This window comes from Mus caroli, chromosome 11 (genome assembly GCF_900094665.2).
Source record: "Mus caroli chromosome 11, CAROLI_EIJ_v1.1, whole genome shotgun sequence".
NCBI classification, from domain to species: domain Eukaryota; kingdom Metazoa; phylum Chordata; class Mammalia; order Rodentia; family Muridae; genus Mus; species Mus caroli.
In genome coordinates this window covers 96,595,874-96,611,998 of record NC_034580.1, presented here as the reverse complement: position 1 = coordinate 96,611,998, position 16,125 = coordinate 96,595,874, and the positions used below count along the sequence as shown (strand labels likewise).

General features: G+C 48.3%; 2 protein-coding genes across 2 annotated transcripts in view; both read left to right on the top strand.

Moving 5' to 3' along the window:
* The window catches only part of Kcnh4 (potassium voltage-gated channel subfamily H member 4), an 18,921-nt gene extending 15,374 nt beyond the window's left edge, over positions 1–3,547 (top strand). Inside the window, exons 16-17 of the mRNA XM_021177597.2 lie at positions 2,077–2,782; positions 3,468–3,547. Of these exons, the coding sequence (XP_021033256.1) occupies positions 2,077–2,472 (396 nt within the window). The 3' untranslated portion in view covers positions 2,473–2,782; positions 3,468–3,547. The remainder of the gene's footprint in view (positions 1–2,076; positions 2,783–3,467) is intronic.
* Positions 3,548–6,347: 2,800 nt separating this feature from the next.
* Positions 6,348–16,125, top strand: part of Rab5c (RAB5C, member RAS oncogene family) — a 23,153-nt gene continuing 13,375 nt past the window's right edge. Inside the window, exon 1 of the mRNA XM_021177575.2 lies at positions 6,348–6,481. The gene's annotated coding sequence lies outside the window, so the exon portion shown is untranslated. The remainder of the gene's footprint in view (positions 6,482–16,125) is intronic.

Below are 16,125 nucleotides of genomic sequence, written 5' to 3'. Positions count from 1 at the left end.
GAGGCAGGTGGATTTCTGAGTTTGAGGCCAGCCTGGTCTACAGAGTGAGTTCCAGGACAGCCAGGGCTACACAGAGAAACCCTGTCTTGAAAAACAAAACAAACAAACAAACAAACAAACAAACAAACAATCCCAGCACTCTGGAGGCAGAGGCAGAGGCTGACAATGTCTGAGTCCAAGGTCTACAGAGTTTCAGGACAGGTAGAGGGCTAGGCAGAGAAACCCTGTCTCAAGAGAAGACAGACAGACAGACAGATAGACAGACAGATGATAGAAAAATAGTATGTCCTTCCCAGAAGTGTAAGGATAAGAGTGCACACACAGCCAGGCGTGGTGGCACAGGCCTTTAATCCCAGCACTCGGGAGGCAGAGGCAGGCGGATTTCTGAGTTCAAGGCCAGCCTGGTCTATAAAGTGAGTTCCAGGACAGCCAGAGCTACACAGAGAAACCCTGTCTCGAAAAACCAAATAAAATAAAATAAAATAAAATAAAATAAAATAAAATAAAATAAAGAGTGCACACACATCAGGTCCGGGTCCGGCTGCATCTTGAGTATTCACTTAACACCTCCCCCCTCCTACGACTGGGTCTCCATTTACAGCCTAGAACCATCCAACCAAGTACAAGTCTGGTGCACAAAGCTTAAGTCCTTTCTCTTTTTACCTTTACCCAGTCTTGGGAAATGTGGTGTGTGTGTACTTTTAGGCTTAGAGAGCCTATGCCCTTATGGCTGAATTCTGGCCAGGAAGAGACCATATTCTATATACTTAGACTAGGCTAGGCACCGCCTCTACTTCTTCCCCAAGGGATCTCAGTACTGTCTGTCGCCACACAGCTACCACACTCAACCCCTGGGAGTCACCTTCCCTCTGTTCTGATAAACAGCCTGCAGCCCAGAGAGGCAGCATCTGGGCCAGAGCAGGGCCTAGAGCTCTCTCCCATTCAAAGTTACTGGTAAATTCTCCTTCTGCTTCTGGCCTCAGGCTTCCCTCAGCTCCAGGCCAGTGATTCCCATACCCGGGTTTGTTATCAGTACACTACCCTTTAAACTACAAGTTCCCTGGCTTCTGTCAGTTTGGAATGTCTCAGGTGGGGCCAAGAACTCTGCATTTTAACAAGTTTCTCAATGGATTCCGTACTCACTAAAAATCACTCATGAAGATACTTGGGTGACAGGCTAAGAACAAAGCTGTGACTGAGCATTTTTTATTCTATATTTCATACAAGAGAGAGAGCCAAGTGTAGTGGCTCATGCCTGTAACCCCAAAACTCCAGGGATAGAGGCAGTGGAGGATTAAGAATTCAGGACCATTCTTGCCTACATGGCAAGTTTGAGACCAGCCTGAGCTATCTGAGACAGTCTCAGGGAGATGGCTTAATTGGTAAAGTGCCTGCCACACAGGCGTTAGGGCCTGAGTTCTGACCCCTAGTGCACACTGAAATCCAGGCATAGTGCTACATGTTTGTAACACTGGTGATGGGGAAGGGATTTGGACAGACACATGGACACATGTCGGTCAGCTAGTCTAGGTGGCTGGTGAGCTCCAAGTTCAGTGAGGGACTCTGTCTCAGTCCCCCCCACCCCCCACCCCCACCCTGGAACTCTGAACCAGGCTGGCCTCAAATTCACAAAGATCCACCAGCCTCTGGGATTAAAAGGGTGTGCCACCACCATCCAGTGAGGCTCTGTCTTAAAACAAACAAACAAACAAACAAACAAAAACCAAACCAAACAAACAAACAAAACCATAGAGAATAAAAGGAAGTTATCCAATGTTGACTTCTGGCCAAAAAGAAGACCTGCACTCAAGTGCACACACACACACACACACACACATTAAATACATAAAAAGCCAGGGAGTAGGGACATAGGGACAGCAGTGTCCACTGCTGCAAATAACTTTTTGGAAATAAATTGGGGTACTCATAGGCTATTATAGCTCCTACTCTTTCTTCTTCCCAGGTGGCTGTGAGCCGACAGTGGTTGAAGAATTTTGTAAACTGTAGCGTGGGGGATGAGGGGTGACCTGGTTACTGCTAAGGCATCCATGAGACATTTTGCTATGTTTTCAACAGATCTCCCGTCTCAATCAGGAAGTGTCTCAGCTGAGCCGGGAGCTGCGGCAAGTGATGGGCCTCTTACAGGCCAGGCTGGGACCCCCAAGTCACACAGCTGGTCCAGCTTGGCTCCCAGACCTTCCTTGCCCCCACCAGAGACTACCATGCATCTCTTCTGATATGTCTGGACCACCACCTGGTCTCCAGAATACTACACTCGCTGTAGTCCACTGTCCAGCCAGTGTTGGGACAGTGGAGATAGGGGCCACCCCCTCAGAGCTGAGACCTTCCACGATACCACCCTATCCCTCGGAACCTGATCCTCTCGGACCCTCTCCAGCGCCAGAGGCTCCTCCCCTGACCCCAAGCCTCCTGAAGCACAGCTTCCAGTCTGGGTCAGACACATTCCACTGACCCTGGCCTTGGGCCCAGGCCTGTCTGGGGTAGGCTTTACCACCTGCCATCCAGGGAGGCGCTGGGCTCCTTGGCCTCTTGCCTTGGGGTCAGCAGCTGCCAGCTGGACTGGTTGGCTCTGGATTCTCTGGACTTTTTAACAACGAATGGCCACATCTAACCTCATTCCATTTTCTAAACCATCCCCCCATCCTCCTCTTCTGGGAGGGGAGTCACTTGAAGCCGTGGAATCCAGCAGGCATGAAATGGACCATGGCGCCCTGTTGGGCTATGCAAAGGAGATGTCTTACTTTCTCCCGAAGACTTGGAGGTAGGTATAGACTGGGAACAGAAGAATGGTCAAGAGCAAGGGTCTAACCTAGTAAAGGAAGGCTTGAGGTTAGACCAGGCAGGGTCTAGAGTGAGAGGGCTAGATGACATTATAGTATTATGGAGCTCTTCTGTCCCAGATTCTGGGTCCTTTGCAGAGGACCCTGAGAACAACGTCACCTTGAGGAGAGTGAGTTTGAGATTCTAGCCGTCATTTGAGAAGCCCAGGACATCTTAGGCCTCCTGCCAGCAGCCAAGCTGGAGAAGTTCACTTCACCCCATGGCACACACAGAAAACAACTGAGAGCTCCAGATGTGTCTTTGGCTCTCAGAACACTTCTTTTCTTCTTCAAACTATGAGTTAGTTACCAGCATCGAACTCCAGATAGAACCACAAAATATTCAGTATTCTAACTTCTCAAGAAAAAAAAAAAAAAAAAAAAAAAAAAAGACAACAATGTCTGGCTACCAAGAGCCAACATTCATCTGAAACAGTCCCCATTTCTTCAGTCTCCTGCTTGTTGATCATTTCTTGATGTCCAATTGGCTTGTCTTATTTGTTTGGTCTCCCTGTGTTTTCTTCAGTTTGCAATCCCCGTCTTAGAGTGGGCGCCAAAGGGGTCCTAATAATGTCTGTTTGTACTCTCGACTTGGGCCTGGCAACATCTGTTTCTGTCTCTCTACAGGCTGTCATGCAAGGTGGTTCCTTCTGCTGTCAGCAGCTCAAAGCATTCTAGCATTACCCTTCTGCAGGGCTCACCTCCTAACATCAGCCAAACCTGCACACCCCCCCCTCCTTCCCAACATGGTCTCAACCTCAGGGAGGGTCTGGGCAACTCCCAAGCCCTCTCTGGTTTCCAGCCCTCCTTTCTCACTCAATGTCCCACCCAGGCTCACTTTTGGATAAAAAAAATAAATAAATCCATATATTTTTGTAGACCTTGACTCTGACTGTTTCTGGGGGTTAGTCTGAGAGCCCCAGGGCTTTGAAAGAGCTAACGCAAGCAGGCACACCCCACTGTACCCCAGGGCCCTGTTGCTGTCTCTAGGTAGGGCAAAGGCGCCAGCTAATCCACTTGGCACCATGTTCACGCCACCAGGGACTCCTCGGATAAGGGGAGAAACCTTAATGAGTCGCTAAGGGCCTGTTACATTCCTTCCTCCCTACCACCCAGTTACAACCACAAATACACACTATGTGGGAGAGACGTCTGGTCAGGATCATTTCTCTTAGAAAGCCTTAGAAAGAAATACCAGGAATTTTCTTACCCTCCTGAATAAGGAACTCTTCTTTCCTGGATAGGTATTTTTTTTTTTTTTTTTTTTTTTTTTTTTTTTTTTTTTTTTTTTTTTTTTTTTTTTTTTTTTTTTTTTTTGGTTTTTCGAGACAGGGTTTCTCTGTATAGCCCTGGCTGTCCTGGAGCTCACTTTGTAGACCAGGCTGGCCTCGAACTCAGAAATCCGCCTGCCTCTGCCTCCCGAGTGCTGGGATTAAAGGCGTGCGCCACCACGCCCGGCCTGGATAGGTATTTGATATTAAGCTAGGTATAGTGTGTTATAGTGGGCAGGTCAGTGGAGAAAAGAGCTGGTCACCAGTTAAGAGCCTGCTAAGAATTCACTCTCCCAAACTCTGTCTTCTCTTAGCTTACATTTCTGTGTAGGTCTGTGCATGTCATATGGTGCATATGTTGTAGGAAACTAGCACCTTGGTGATAAAGATGAAATTGGATGTGGGCACAGCTTTGTGGCAGGCTGTCCCAGACAGGTCTATTCTTCAGCTCAAACTTTCAGGGTATGACTGATGCTGTTCCATGCCCTAGGCACTACATGGTCTCTGGGGGTGGGCTTTGATTTTATAAAGGTTTTGAGTAGTATCCCTGGGAGAGAGATGCAGAAAGAGGCCAGTGTTGGAGGTTGAGGTTAAACAGAAGTGGTCCTAATTCATGCCAGGCGTGGTCGCGCATGCCTTTAATCCCAGCACTGGGGAGGCAGAGGCAGGAGGATTTCTGAGTTCCAGGACAGCCTGGTCTACAAAGTGAGTTCCAGGACAGCCAGGGCTATACAGAGAAACCCTGTCTCAAAAAAACAAAACAAAACAAAAGTGGTCCTAATTCATAGAGAAGGAGTTAGAAGAAACAGAAACAGAATTGACCTGTGGTAGAAGGGTTAGTGGTTTTCATCTATAGTGACGGGTAGAGAGAACACAGGCAGTCTTTGAAGGAGCGCTAATTCTGACTGGGGGCAGAGTGAGGGGGATGAGGGGGTCTGGTATATTTGGGAACAGAGCCTAAGAAAGAAAGCTTAGTCTGTCGTGGTGGTTGCACATGTGTTTAATCCCAGCACTCCAGAAGTAGAGGCAGGAGGATCTCTGTGAATTCAAATACAACCCTTCTACAAAGTAAGTTCCAGGCCAATCAGGACTACATAGTGAGAGCCCATGTGAAAGGAAGAGAGAGTGAGAGCAACCCTTGGCAGCAGCAGGTCTCCTTTTCAGCCATTTAGTATCCTCTAGACAACTCCTCCTTTTTAAAAAAAAAAATACATTTCTTCAAGTATTTAGCGGGAGGGAGGGTGGATGGGTGGTTGTCAAAAGACAACTAGTGGGAGTCTGTCTTACTCCATGTGAGTCCTGGGCACGGCACTCTGTCAGGCTTGGCCGCAAGCATCTTCACCTGTCGCCGTTTCGCTAGCCCCCAGAGAGCCCATTCTATAGAGCTCTCAGAGATTTCATCACCTCTTTCTTTCTTTCTTTTCTTTCTTTCTTTCTTTCTTTCTTTCTTTCTTTCTTTCTTTCTTTCTTCTTTCTTTCTTTCTTATAGAGCTCTCAGAGATTTCATCACCTCTTTCTTTCTTTCTTTTCTTTCTTTTCTTTTCTTTCTTTCTTTCTTTCTTTCTTTCTTTCTTTCTTTCTTTCTTTCTTTCTTTCTTTCTTTCTTTCTTTCTTTCTTNCTTTCTTTCTTTCTTTCTTTCTTTCTTTCTTTCTTTCTTTCTTTCTTTCTTTCTTTCTTTCTTTCTTTCTTTCTTTCTTTCTTTTTTTAAGCCAGGATCTTACTACATAACCCTAGCTGTTACTCACAGAGATCTGCAAGCCTCTGCCTTCGGATCGAGCCATTACACCTGACTCCATCGCCTTTCCTATAATAGAATGTCCTCAACAATCAGCCTCCTGGGCGGGCTTGGCTTCTCTAAGTTGCCGAGGGCACACGACTGGTCTGCGCGGCTACGTGAACATCATACTTTTCCTTTCTCAATTCTGCATGAACAGCCCTCTGTCTGCTCTCTTGGAAAGCTCAGCCACACGCCTTCCCTCGCGGCACTTGGAACTGGCAGTGACGCGATAAGCAGGCCTGGACCGGCTCCGCCCCACCGGCAGCCGGTTCCACCCAAAACCCAAGTGCCAGGCAGCCCCCCACCGGCTCCTCCCTGTGCGGAGAACTACAAGTCCCGCCATCCCTCGCGCGCACTCTCCCTCCTTTCCCGCGTTGATTGTGGGTAGGATCGGAGTGTCTCCCATTGGTCTGTTCTTTCTGTCAGTCACCTGGGAATATAGAGAGGCGGGGCAGAGCTGAAGATCCGGATCCGGAGCGGCTGAAAGGCGGAAGTGGAGGCCGGAGCCTGGGACACCGCCGGGGGTGGGGGGGAGAGGAGCGGAGTCTGTGGAAGCCCCGGCCCAAAGTAACGCTGCTGCCCCGGAGCCGCGGTGAGTGTGCCTGTCCCAGGGCCAGTGTCTCACTTGTGTGGTAGCCTCCCTGGGCTACCCTTTCCTCCTGCCCAACCTTAGCTTAGGGGGACACTGACCCCTCCCCCGACCCGTAGCCCCCTCTTAGGGGCTCACCAGGGCGTCAGGCCAAAGGGGGAGCTCGTCTTTCCTTCGCTAACCTGTCCTTCGGGAGCCTTTGGGAGTCTTTTGAGGCTCTCCTCTGGCCTGTCCAGTCCACTTGTGGGAGAGAGGGACTCTTAAGTTCCGCTCCCCACCCCCTCAGCTTTCAGAATCAAAGAGTCTTTACCAGGTGCGAAGGAACCTGTCCCCCTTCTCTTTTAGGGGTGACGGAGAGTGCTGTCTCTCCTGGTTTTCCTTTCCTGTGTTCTACGCCCCCCACTCCCTAATCCCAACCAAAAACCCAGTTGTCCCCTGCAGCCCTGAAATTATCTTTATCTCGATTTCCTTTAGGGGATGGGGGGTGTCGGAATGAGAATGTTGTACACGCACAGAAGTGTGTTTGCGCGCTTACAGTTCCTTACTTCCTCTTGAGCTTACAAGGACCTCAGCAGAGTTTGAATTCTGGGTCACTTAGAATGGCAGCCTTCTCCTTGGGCTGCACGTTATGCCCCCAGCCCTGTCTTAAGTTCTCTCAGTGTGTGTTCGTCTTCCTGCCTCTAAAGAATTTAGCTGAGCTCTGCTCAATCCTAGCGACAGATCACAGATCAGGGAGGTTCTGCCCATTCATTATCTTCTGTCTCCCCTCCTCCTTCCCCCCTGCTTCAGGCCCAGCCCTGTCCTTCCAGAGCATGTGAGTGGTTTCCTTAGAGAGACTGCTGTCTGCTTATCTATAGGGGTGGAGGATAGACCAAATAGTAGTAGTGTGAAATTGAGGCACCATCTCTTAACCACCCTGAATCACACACCACTATACACTTGAGCAACAGGTCCATTCCTCACCAGAGTCTCCACTCCCCTCTTGGCTTGGACTTTTCCACAGAGCAGTTAGTTAGTCCACATCACTGTGGCAGGTATAGTTTTCGTCGGTAAAGGAATTGCTTATATGTGCCGGAAATTGCCAGTTCCCCTACTGTATTGACACAGGATCCTTATGTTTTCCTTGGGACTTAAGTGTGTGGAATGGCTGGTATCTCTGACCAAGCTGGAAGGTTCTCTTGTTATATGGCCAAAGTACAGGTTAGAGACTGCCTTCCTGAGGAGTAGCCTGATTCTGAGGCCACAGCTGACCCTTGCTGTCTTGCAGGAAGAGTGGGAAAGCCATTCAGTCCTTGGGCATCTCTGATCAGCTTTTTTTTTTTTTTTTTTTTTTTTTTTTTGGTTTTTCGAGATCTGATCAACTTAAGATGCTTTTCTTACTACACAAAGGCAAACATTTTGCTTTGAGATCTTTCTAACCTACTTCTGGACATTTGCCGGTGTTCAGTCAGTATAACAATCAATCAATCCTCTCTCTCTCTCTCTCTCTCTCTCTCTCTCTCTCTCTCTCTCTCTCTCTCTCTCTGGGCTCAGAGACTCAGCCAGCCTAGTTTCTCTGATCTGTTCAACATGTGCCTCTGAGGGAGAGGGCCAGTGACCCCTGCCTGTTTACAGGGATTGGTTTCTGCTAGACTTACCTTCCAAGGAGTGGATTGTGATTCCTGGGGTCCTAGCTGAAGCAAGGGAACCTTCTAATGGGTGTTTCTGGCATTTGTCCGAACATCTTTCCAGCTCTGACTCCAAAATGCCCTTTTGCGGAGAAGCTGTCTGTGAGACAGGAGGCACTAGAGTTCTGCATGGTTCTGCAGCCACTTTTGGCTTTCAGAAATTGTAGCGGCCCAGCAGAAGGCTGTTGCCGATCTGCTGGGCTAGGGAGGGCACTCCTGAGAGGAAGTCCCTCCTCTCTAAGGCTGTTCTCCACCTCCCCTCCTGCTTCTCACACCTCCTTGGCCTTTCTGCCTGTTCACTCCAGGAGGAGGGCAAGAGCTCGTGAAGATAGAAAGCCCCAGAGTTCTCTCAGTGCCTATTCCTTACAGGCGTCCTGGAGATGGTGGTATTTGTATGCCTACCTGAGAGACGATTCCCCCCTCAGACCATACAGTTAGAAGTGGTCAGACCCTGTGTTTGGTGCGTGGGTTCAGATGTAACCTTATCTTTTCTAAAAGCAGGCTCCCCTCCTCATCTGCGGTGCTTGTTAAGTAAAGGCGCCTGCAGGAAGAGTAAACGGGGATGTGAGTACAGACTCTTAAGTCTGCCATCTCTAGTATTGCTTTTGCTTCCCTCTCTTTCCCAACATTCTACCCTCTTTCTTTGCCATGGACTCCATGACAGTTAAGAATCCCAAGCCTGTACTCTTCAGGGCCTAAGAGTTTGCTAATGTCTGTGTGCCATTAATTTCTCCAAAACTTAACTCATGATAGCTAGAAAACGAAAGTAAAAGTGACAGACAGAGAGGTCCCCCCAGGCAGTGTTGAAAGGCCATGCCTTCTGATTTCCCTCTGATACCCTGCTGATTTTGAGACAGGGTCTTACTGTGTAGCCCTGGATGGCCTGGAACCCATAGAGGTAGGTGTCCACTTGTCTTTGCCTCCCAGGCGCTAGGATTAAAGATGTCCATCACCATGCTCAGCTTCAAATTCAAATCGAGCTCCACTAAGCAACTAGTCCTTAAAAAGAACCTGCATGTATTCATTTATTTTCTGTCTGGGTGTGTGCACACACACGTGCCGATGTACGCGTGTAGAAGAGAGACAACAACTTGTGAGATTCAGTTCTCTACTTCTACCAGGTGGGGCCTGGGATAGAACTCAGGTCTTCAGACTTGGTGGCAAGCACTTTCCCTTGCTGAGTCATCTCACCAGCCCAGAAAGAACCTTTTTAATGGGCTGAGGATAGAGCTCAGTTGGTGAGTGCTTGCTTAAGATGCATGAGTCTCATCTCTCTGCACTGTATAAACCAGGTGTGTAGGCACATCTGTGGTTCCAGCACCTTGGAGATAGAGGCTGGAGGATCAGAGTTGAGAGTCATCCTTGGCTACATAGAAAGTTGGAGGCCCGGAGACTCTTGACTCTTTTTGTAACCATTGCTCAGCTATCAGAAGGGCAATGTAGGTCGAAGGCAGTAGAGGCTTAGACGCAGAGACTTGAATTCCCATCCTCAGTCCCTTGCTTACCATTTGGGTGACTTGGACTCATTGAACCTGTTTTTTTGTTTTTTTCCCCACAAAATGGGAATACTCGATCTCTTGCAGAGTTAGAAATAAAAGGTAAAGGAGCCAGTCCAGTGTCATGGTTAGGATAGATCCTTACGGTGGCCTTTGGTGGGCAGGTGGGGTTGTGAAGGTTTATTATAATTCATCTCTACAAGTCTAATCAGTTTTAGGGTCAAAATCTGATATACCAGCCAGTGTTTGCTCATTCCATAGCTACTGAACAGTATTGATACAGGCTGTAGCTATTTTTTTTTTTTACAGGAGTGCTGGGGGTGGCAGTTCATGACTTTAATCCTAGCACTTGGTGGGGGTGTGTGTGCAGAGGCAGGAGGATCTCAGTGAGTTCAAGGCCAGCCTGGGCCATAGTGAGACCATGGAGGGGGCAGGGGGAGGCAGATAAACTATAAGAAACTGCTAGGCAGTCACTGTGATTGTCCAATTGGGAGTCCGTGTTATTTCTTTATTTTTGAGGCAGATCTTTTTCTACTTGGCTCTGGCTATCCTGGAACTTAACTATGTAGACCAGACTGGCCTTGAACTCATATCAATCCATCTGCCCCTGCCTCCAGCGTTGGTACTTAAGGCATGTACTACCATTCCCATTACTGTACCTTTTTCTTCATTAATGAGATTTTCCTAGGAGATGACTGCAGTGTTACTGCTCTGCATGGCCACGTTTGTTTCAGGCAGGTTTTATAGCTAAGATGTCCCAAAATTTATTTTCTGATGCTTTCAAGACCTTGGCAGAGCCCCATGGAATCCTAGCAGTTTGGGAGACTGAGGCAAGAGGATCCTAAGTTCAAGGCCTGCCTTTATTGCATAGCATATTTGAGACTAGCCAGAATAACTTAGTGAGACCCTACCTCCAGATATAAAACATAGGCTGAGGCTATCTCAAACAAAACAAAGAACCTTGGAATAATCTTTTAAGGCATTTTGTGTATTGAGAGCATGGCATATAAAGGATTGGTTTTCAAACCACCACATCTCCTATCACTACACAGGGGTAGTGATACCAGTTAAAGCTCAACTTATTTTGTTTTGTTTTTGAGACAGGGTTTCTCTGTGTAGCCCTGGTTAGCCTGGAACTCTCTTTGTAGACCTGGCTGACCTTGAATTCCGAGATCTACCTGTCTCTATCTCCCAAGTGCTGGGATTAAAGGCGGGTGCCATGGCATCTGGCTAAAGCTCCGCCTACTGTTGATTTGTACCAGGCACTCTTCTGAACTCTGAGCTCACTCATTTCATCCCTATACCACTGGAGGAAGGCCCATGTCCCAGTGAGGAACCCTGCAGTGAGTGACAGGACAGGAGCCTGTGTTCATTCCATTATGCAGTATAGCCTCTCCTCTCTAGGCTTAGTGTCTACCCCACCTGCCTGGAAGTGACTTCCTCCATCCTCTTTTGAGACTTGTCTTGCAAGTCATTTTCTTGGTGAAGCTTCTCATTAGCCTGAGGAGATACTGGCTCCTGTCTTTGTCTCTACATGATCTTGCTTCTCAATGCTGGCTCCCTGCTAGTTCTATCTCAGCTAGATGAGCACCTCAGGCCACAGATATAGTCATGTTGTAGGTCCCTCTTTGCAGCTGCTAAAGGAAAAGCAGGGACATAGTACCTGCCTGCCGGCCTCCTTAACACTCTCCCTAGTTAAAGCTGGGATCTGAACCTAGCCCCAGCTCATTGCTAGCCTGAGCCCTCTCTTCAGCTGCTCAGACATGGACAGCAGAGCATACAGGTCAGTAGAGTAGTTGATACCAGGCAGATAATGCAGGCCAGGCAGGCTACAAACAGATTTCCAGAGGATAGAGCTCTCCAAATCTCAGTTTCCTGTGAGGACTTTAGTATGAGAAGGTGGACATGTCTCTGGCTGGCTACAGAGTGCCCCTGCCTCATCTGCTTCTGCAGAGTGAGTAAATCTGATAGCAGGACAGAATAGTCTGTACTTTCTGCACTTGTGTCTGATGAGACAGTACCCACCCAGGCAGCACTTAGCGAAGTGAGTTTGACTTTGGTTGGTGGGTGCTAGCTTTGCAGGGTGACATTGGTCTTAAGCACTAGATGTTCTGGAGTTAGAATTCAGTACAAGGGTGCATGCCTTGCATTTTCAAGGCTCCAGTTCTATTCTCACCAAAAGAAAACAAAAGCACCAGTGAGGGCAGCCCCCTCATCAGCATCCTGCTGCTGTGGCCTTGAAATTCCCTGCTCTAGTCTTAGCTGCCATGTTGGGTGTGCTCTCTCACATGCAGCCCCTCTTCTCCCTGCTCCCTCTCAGGTTAGTTAACTCATCTTCAAGATCTCATCTTGTCTCAGCGTGAGCCCCTGCCCCACCCTGCCTTTTTTTTTTCCTTTAAGTGAACTTTTCAGAAGAGTAGTAAAGAAATTCTGAGGGTAGTACAGTTTCCTCACAAGCCCTAGACCCTGTTCTCCTGTTGGTAGCATGTTACATTAGTGTTGATGTGTGAAAGTCTGTGCTCCACTCACATTTCTGTGGATGACACCCACCTGATTGTCCTGTCTCCGCTGCTGTCACCTCTCCTCGGACTACTCTCAGCTTCACAGACTACACTCGTTTTCAGTTACCTTGATGGTCTTGAGGTCACCAGCCAGATACTTTGTGTGATGCCAGACATTTTTCTCGTTGAGTAGACAGGGGTTGGGAGTGATAGGGGTTAATGGAGAGATGTAAAAATACCATTTGCATCCCATTGTATGAAGGGCCACACAATCAGTGTGATCTACCACTGTCACTGGCAGCCTGACCACATTTGTTCTCTTTGGAAGAATGTCATGTGTAGCCCACACTGAAGAGTGACTGGTCAGGACCCTCTCTTGGAGGGTGGAGTGGTCACGTGAATTATTAAGACTCTCAATTCAAGAGATCTGCTTATTCTCTCTTATTTATGTATTCAATTATTTCATCTGTCCATATTGGCTCACAGGTACCTAATCTTACACTTTAGTGTGTACTCTGTGGCTTTTCCTCACATTGCTTCATCTTTGACCATAGGCTGCTCTTTCAGCTCCCTTTGACCTACCTATCATTGTGAAGTTTTCTGATTTTGTTTTTTGAGCATTTCCTTACTTTTTGGCACAAGATGCTCTTTGTGTATTTCCTGTTCAGGCCCTGGAATCAGCCACCCTTCCAAAGCCTGTTTAGCAAACATTTTCTCTGCAGTGCCCTGCTCTGGAGTCACTGGCATGAATTCAGGTTGTCCCTTTTGGTGGTGGTTGGTGCTCCCCATATCTGGGTGAAGTGGCAGAGCAAGCACATAGTGAGAACCCCTCCAGTCCTAGCACCTGGTCCTTGCAACAGTTCCTATGAACTGTTCACCAGCCTGATGCTGCACTTGAGTGAAATAGTGGGCACATTTGGTGTCTACTCTGGAGTTTACTCAGAGTGTGGAGAGGTACTGGCTGTAATCATTGTCTGGTTTGGGTATTTAGAGTTCTCTAGTCAAACCTTTCTGGACTTTGGGCTGAGAGTCCATGTGAAGTCCCAGGTGGTCTAGTCACGAGCCTTCCTGCCATCCATACACAGACCTCTCCTTCAGCAAGGCTTTTGTTGTAGCCTTTGTGGCTCTCGGCAGGCTCAAGGCAGACTATCACTTGGAGCTATGATCCTGAATCATTGACTAGCTTAACTCCTTCTGCTGGGCAGTCACCCTCTAAAAATATGTAACTTAAGCCCTGAGCCAGCCTTTGCCTCTCTTCACAGGTCTGTGTGTGTCCCTTTCAGGTGGCCTTGTCAGAAGCATCTCAGGCTTGAGGAGGCTGTGAGGCCTCCTGCACCCTGGGTGTTCTAGTCACCACGTAGCTCTCTGAGCTGCTCAGACTCTGTGGCCATGAATGGTGCCAGTTTGCAAACCTCTAACAATTGCAGCCTGATTTTTAAAAGGAACTCAACTCTGGTTTTGTCATCAACTGCCCTGTTCTCTCACCCCCACCCCAGCTGAATCCCTTCTTCCCCTGCCTGAGAGGCTTTGCAATGGAAGCAAGGGGATGAGGTCTTCAAGATGCCTCTTGTTATACGACTTTTCTTAGCTTTAATTTTTTTTCCAAACTTAAGGAAGCAGAGTCAGGATTTGTTAAAGTATTTCAATATAGACTTAAGGATGAGGATTAAAACAGACCCCAGAGCACGGGTATGGGTTTCTCACAGAAGAGTCACCCTTTTTTATTCTTGAAGGGATCGCAATAGGTTTTAGTAGGGGGATAGTGATAGTTATAGCGGTAGATTGGATAGCGATAGTTCGTTCAGTCAGTGGCATCAAGCCACCTCCCCAGGGAATTCAAAGCTGGGGCTGTTGACAGAACATTGGGAGGCTTCTAGGAAAGCAACCCTTGTTCCAGGAAACTAGTGAAAGACTTCCTCTTTCAAGTAAGGGCATCGGAGGGTGAGGTCCCGCAAAGCTGAGGTGAAAGGTGTCTGGGCAGGGGTAGGGGTGGTGGGTTGAGGCTCCACTTGCTTCCTGGGACTTCGAGGGCGGGGCTTGCCCTGGCCCACTTGGGTTGCTGACTGGCTTTTTGTTGGGTTCTAGAGGCTGACTTTTTTCCTTCTGCATCCTCCTTCTTAGCAGCCCTGGATGAAGGTGCTACTCTCTCTCTCTCTCTCTCTCTTTTTTTGGTTTTTCTGAGACAGGGTTTCTCTGTGTAGCCCTGGTTGTCCTGGAACTCACTCTGTAGACCAGGCTGGCCTCGAACTCAGAAATCCGCCTGCCTCTGCCTCCCGAGTGCTGGGATTAAAGGCGTGCCCGCCACGCCCAGCGCTCCTCTCTCTCACAGGCTTAGATAGTTCCGGGTCACAGCAGGAGGCTAACAAAAGTACTGGCCCTAGGGCCTGCTATCAGTCTGACTTAACTCCACTGTGCACCTGACTCTGCTTCACTAAGTTAGATAAAAACAAAGATATGAGAGGCATCTTGAAGACCTCATCCCCTTGCTTCCATGGCAAAGCCTCTCAGGCAGGGGATGAAGGGATTCAGCTGCAGGTCACTCCAGGACCTGAGAGCTCTGTCAGGAAATCTGTTAGGCTTCCCCTCACTGGCCTGGAGTGCTCTTGTGGTGGGATCATGTCAGCTGGAAGATGGCTGTCGACGTGAGCTCTCCATGTCCCCATTTATTTACCACACTTTAGCAGCCTGGCCTGTATCGCATGGTCACAATATTTATGACCTTACACCAGGCTCAAGCTTAAATCACAGGGAAACTACAGTCAGCCTTTGGGATTTCCTTTACCTGTGACAGTGCCCTGGGTCCACTTGTCTTCTCATCCTCAACTCTCCAGCTCCCAAGATCTCAAACCTCCTGTTGTCACTTGCAGCAGTCCTTGTAGAATGTGGGGCTCTGAGAGCAGAAATGTGACTAGTTTATTGAACCGTGTTTGTACCTGTTTATTTGTCTGATTGGACCCTGTCTTCAGCTGACACCATCATATATTTTAAGAAAGAAAGTTTGTCTGAAAGACTGTTCTCTGGCTTCAAGAACCATTGTCCCTCAGGTCTTGCCGTGAGAACTTTTCACCTTGTTCTTGTTAGCTGGGCAGCTTCTGACCACAGTGTGCATGTGCTGTCTGTCTGGGCAGGAGGAATTTGTCTTACTGCTGACACCCCTGCTCTCCCCTTAGATAGATACCACCTCTTCTCGCTGCCTGGGAGCTAAGGGCGAAACAAAGACGGCAGTGATTTAAGCTGGTTTTCTTGTGTTGGTTGTTTGTGGAGACAGGAAGGGTTTGTGAGGAGTGTCAGTTGGAGTGAGTGCCTGAGAGAACAGGTGCTGTCGCTGATCCTGACTTGAGCAGAGGTTCTTGGAGTCCTGCTGGGTCTGGGGCAGCAGAAGTGGCAGCTGTCTTGGCTCACACTCCTGGCCTCTGTAGAGCTCCTCCTGAGACTGAGAGGGAGACAAGCCCTGCATTGATGAGATTTCAGCTAGTAACATCCTAGTAAGTGTCTAACTGCACAAACAAAACAGACACAGACAGGGAACAGAGTGGTGGTGCACACCTGTGATCCCAGGTCTTGGGAGACTGAGTCGGAGGATTCCAAAGCTCCAGGTCAGTAAAACTCTGTATCGAAAAAATGAAAACATTCAAAACCAACCAAAAGTCCCAAACCAAGCTAGAATTTAATACAGAGTAGTCGTCTTACCTGCCATCCAGAAAGCCTGTGCTCCACACTGGAGCAGCAGATGTGGGCTGAGGCATGTGGGTCGGCTGAAGAGAGGAAAGCGTCACAGGAGGTTTCCATCTTTGCCTGAAAGTTAGCGCTGACTGTGCTTCCCCTGTGGCCTCCAGAGACACATTTGTGGTGGAAAGCTGAGAAAGCAGCTTGACAGTCAGGGAAGAATTTCTTCTTTCTGTTATTTTATTTTATTTTTGTTTGTTTGTTTGTTTGTTTCGAGACAGGGTTTCTCTGTATAGCCCTGGCTGTCCTGGAACTCA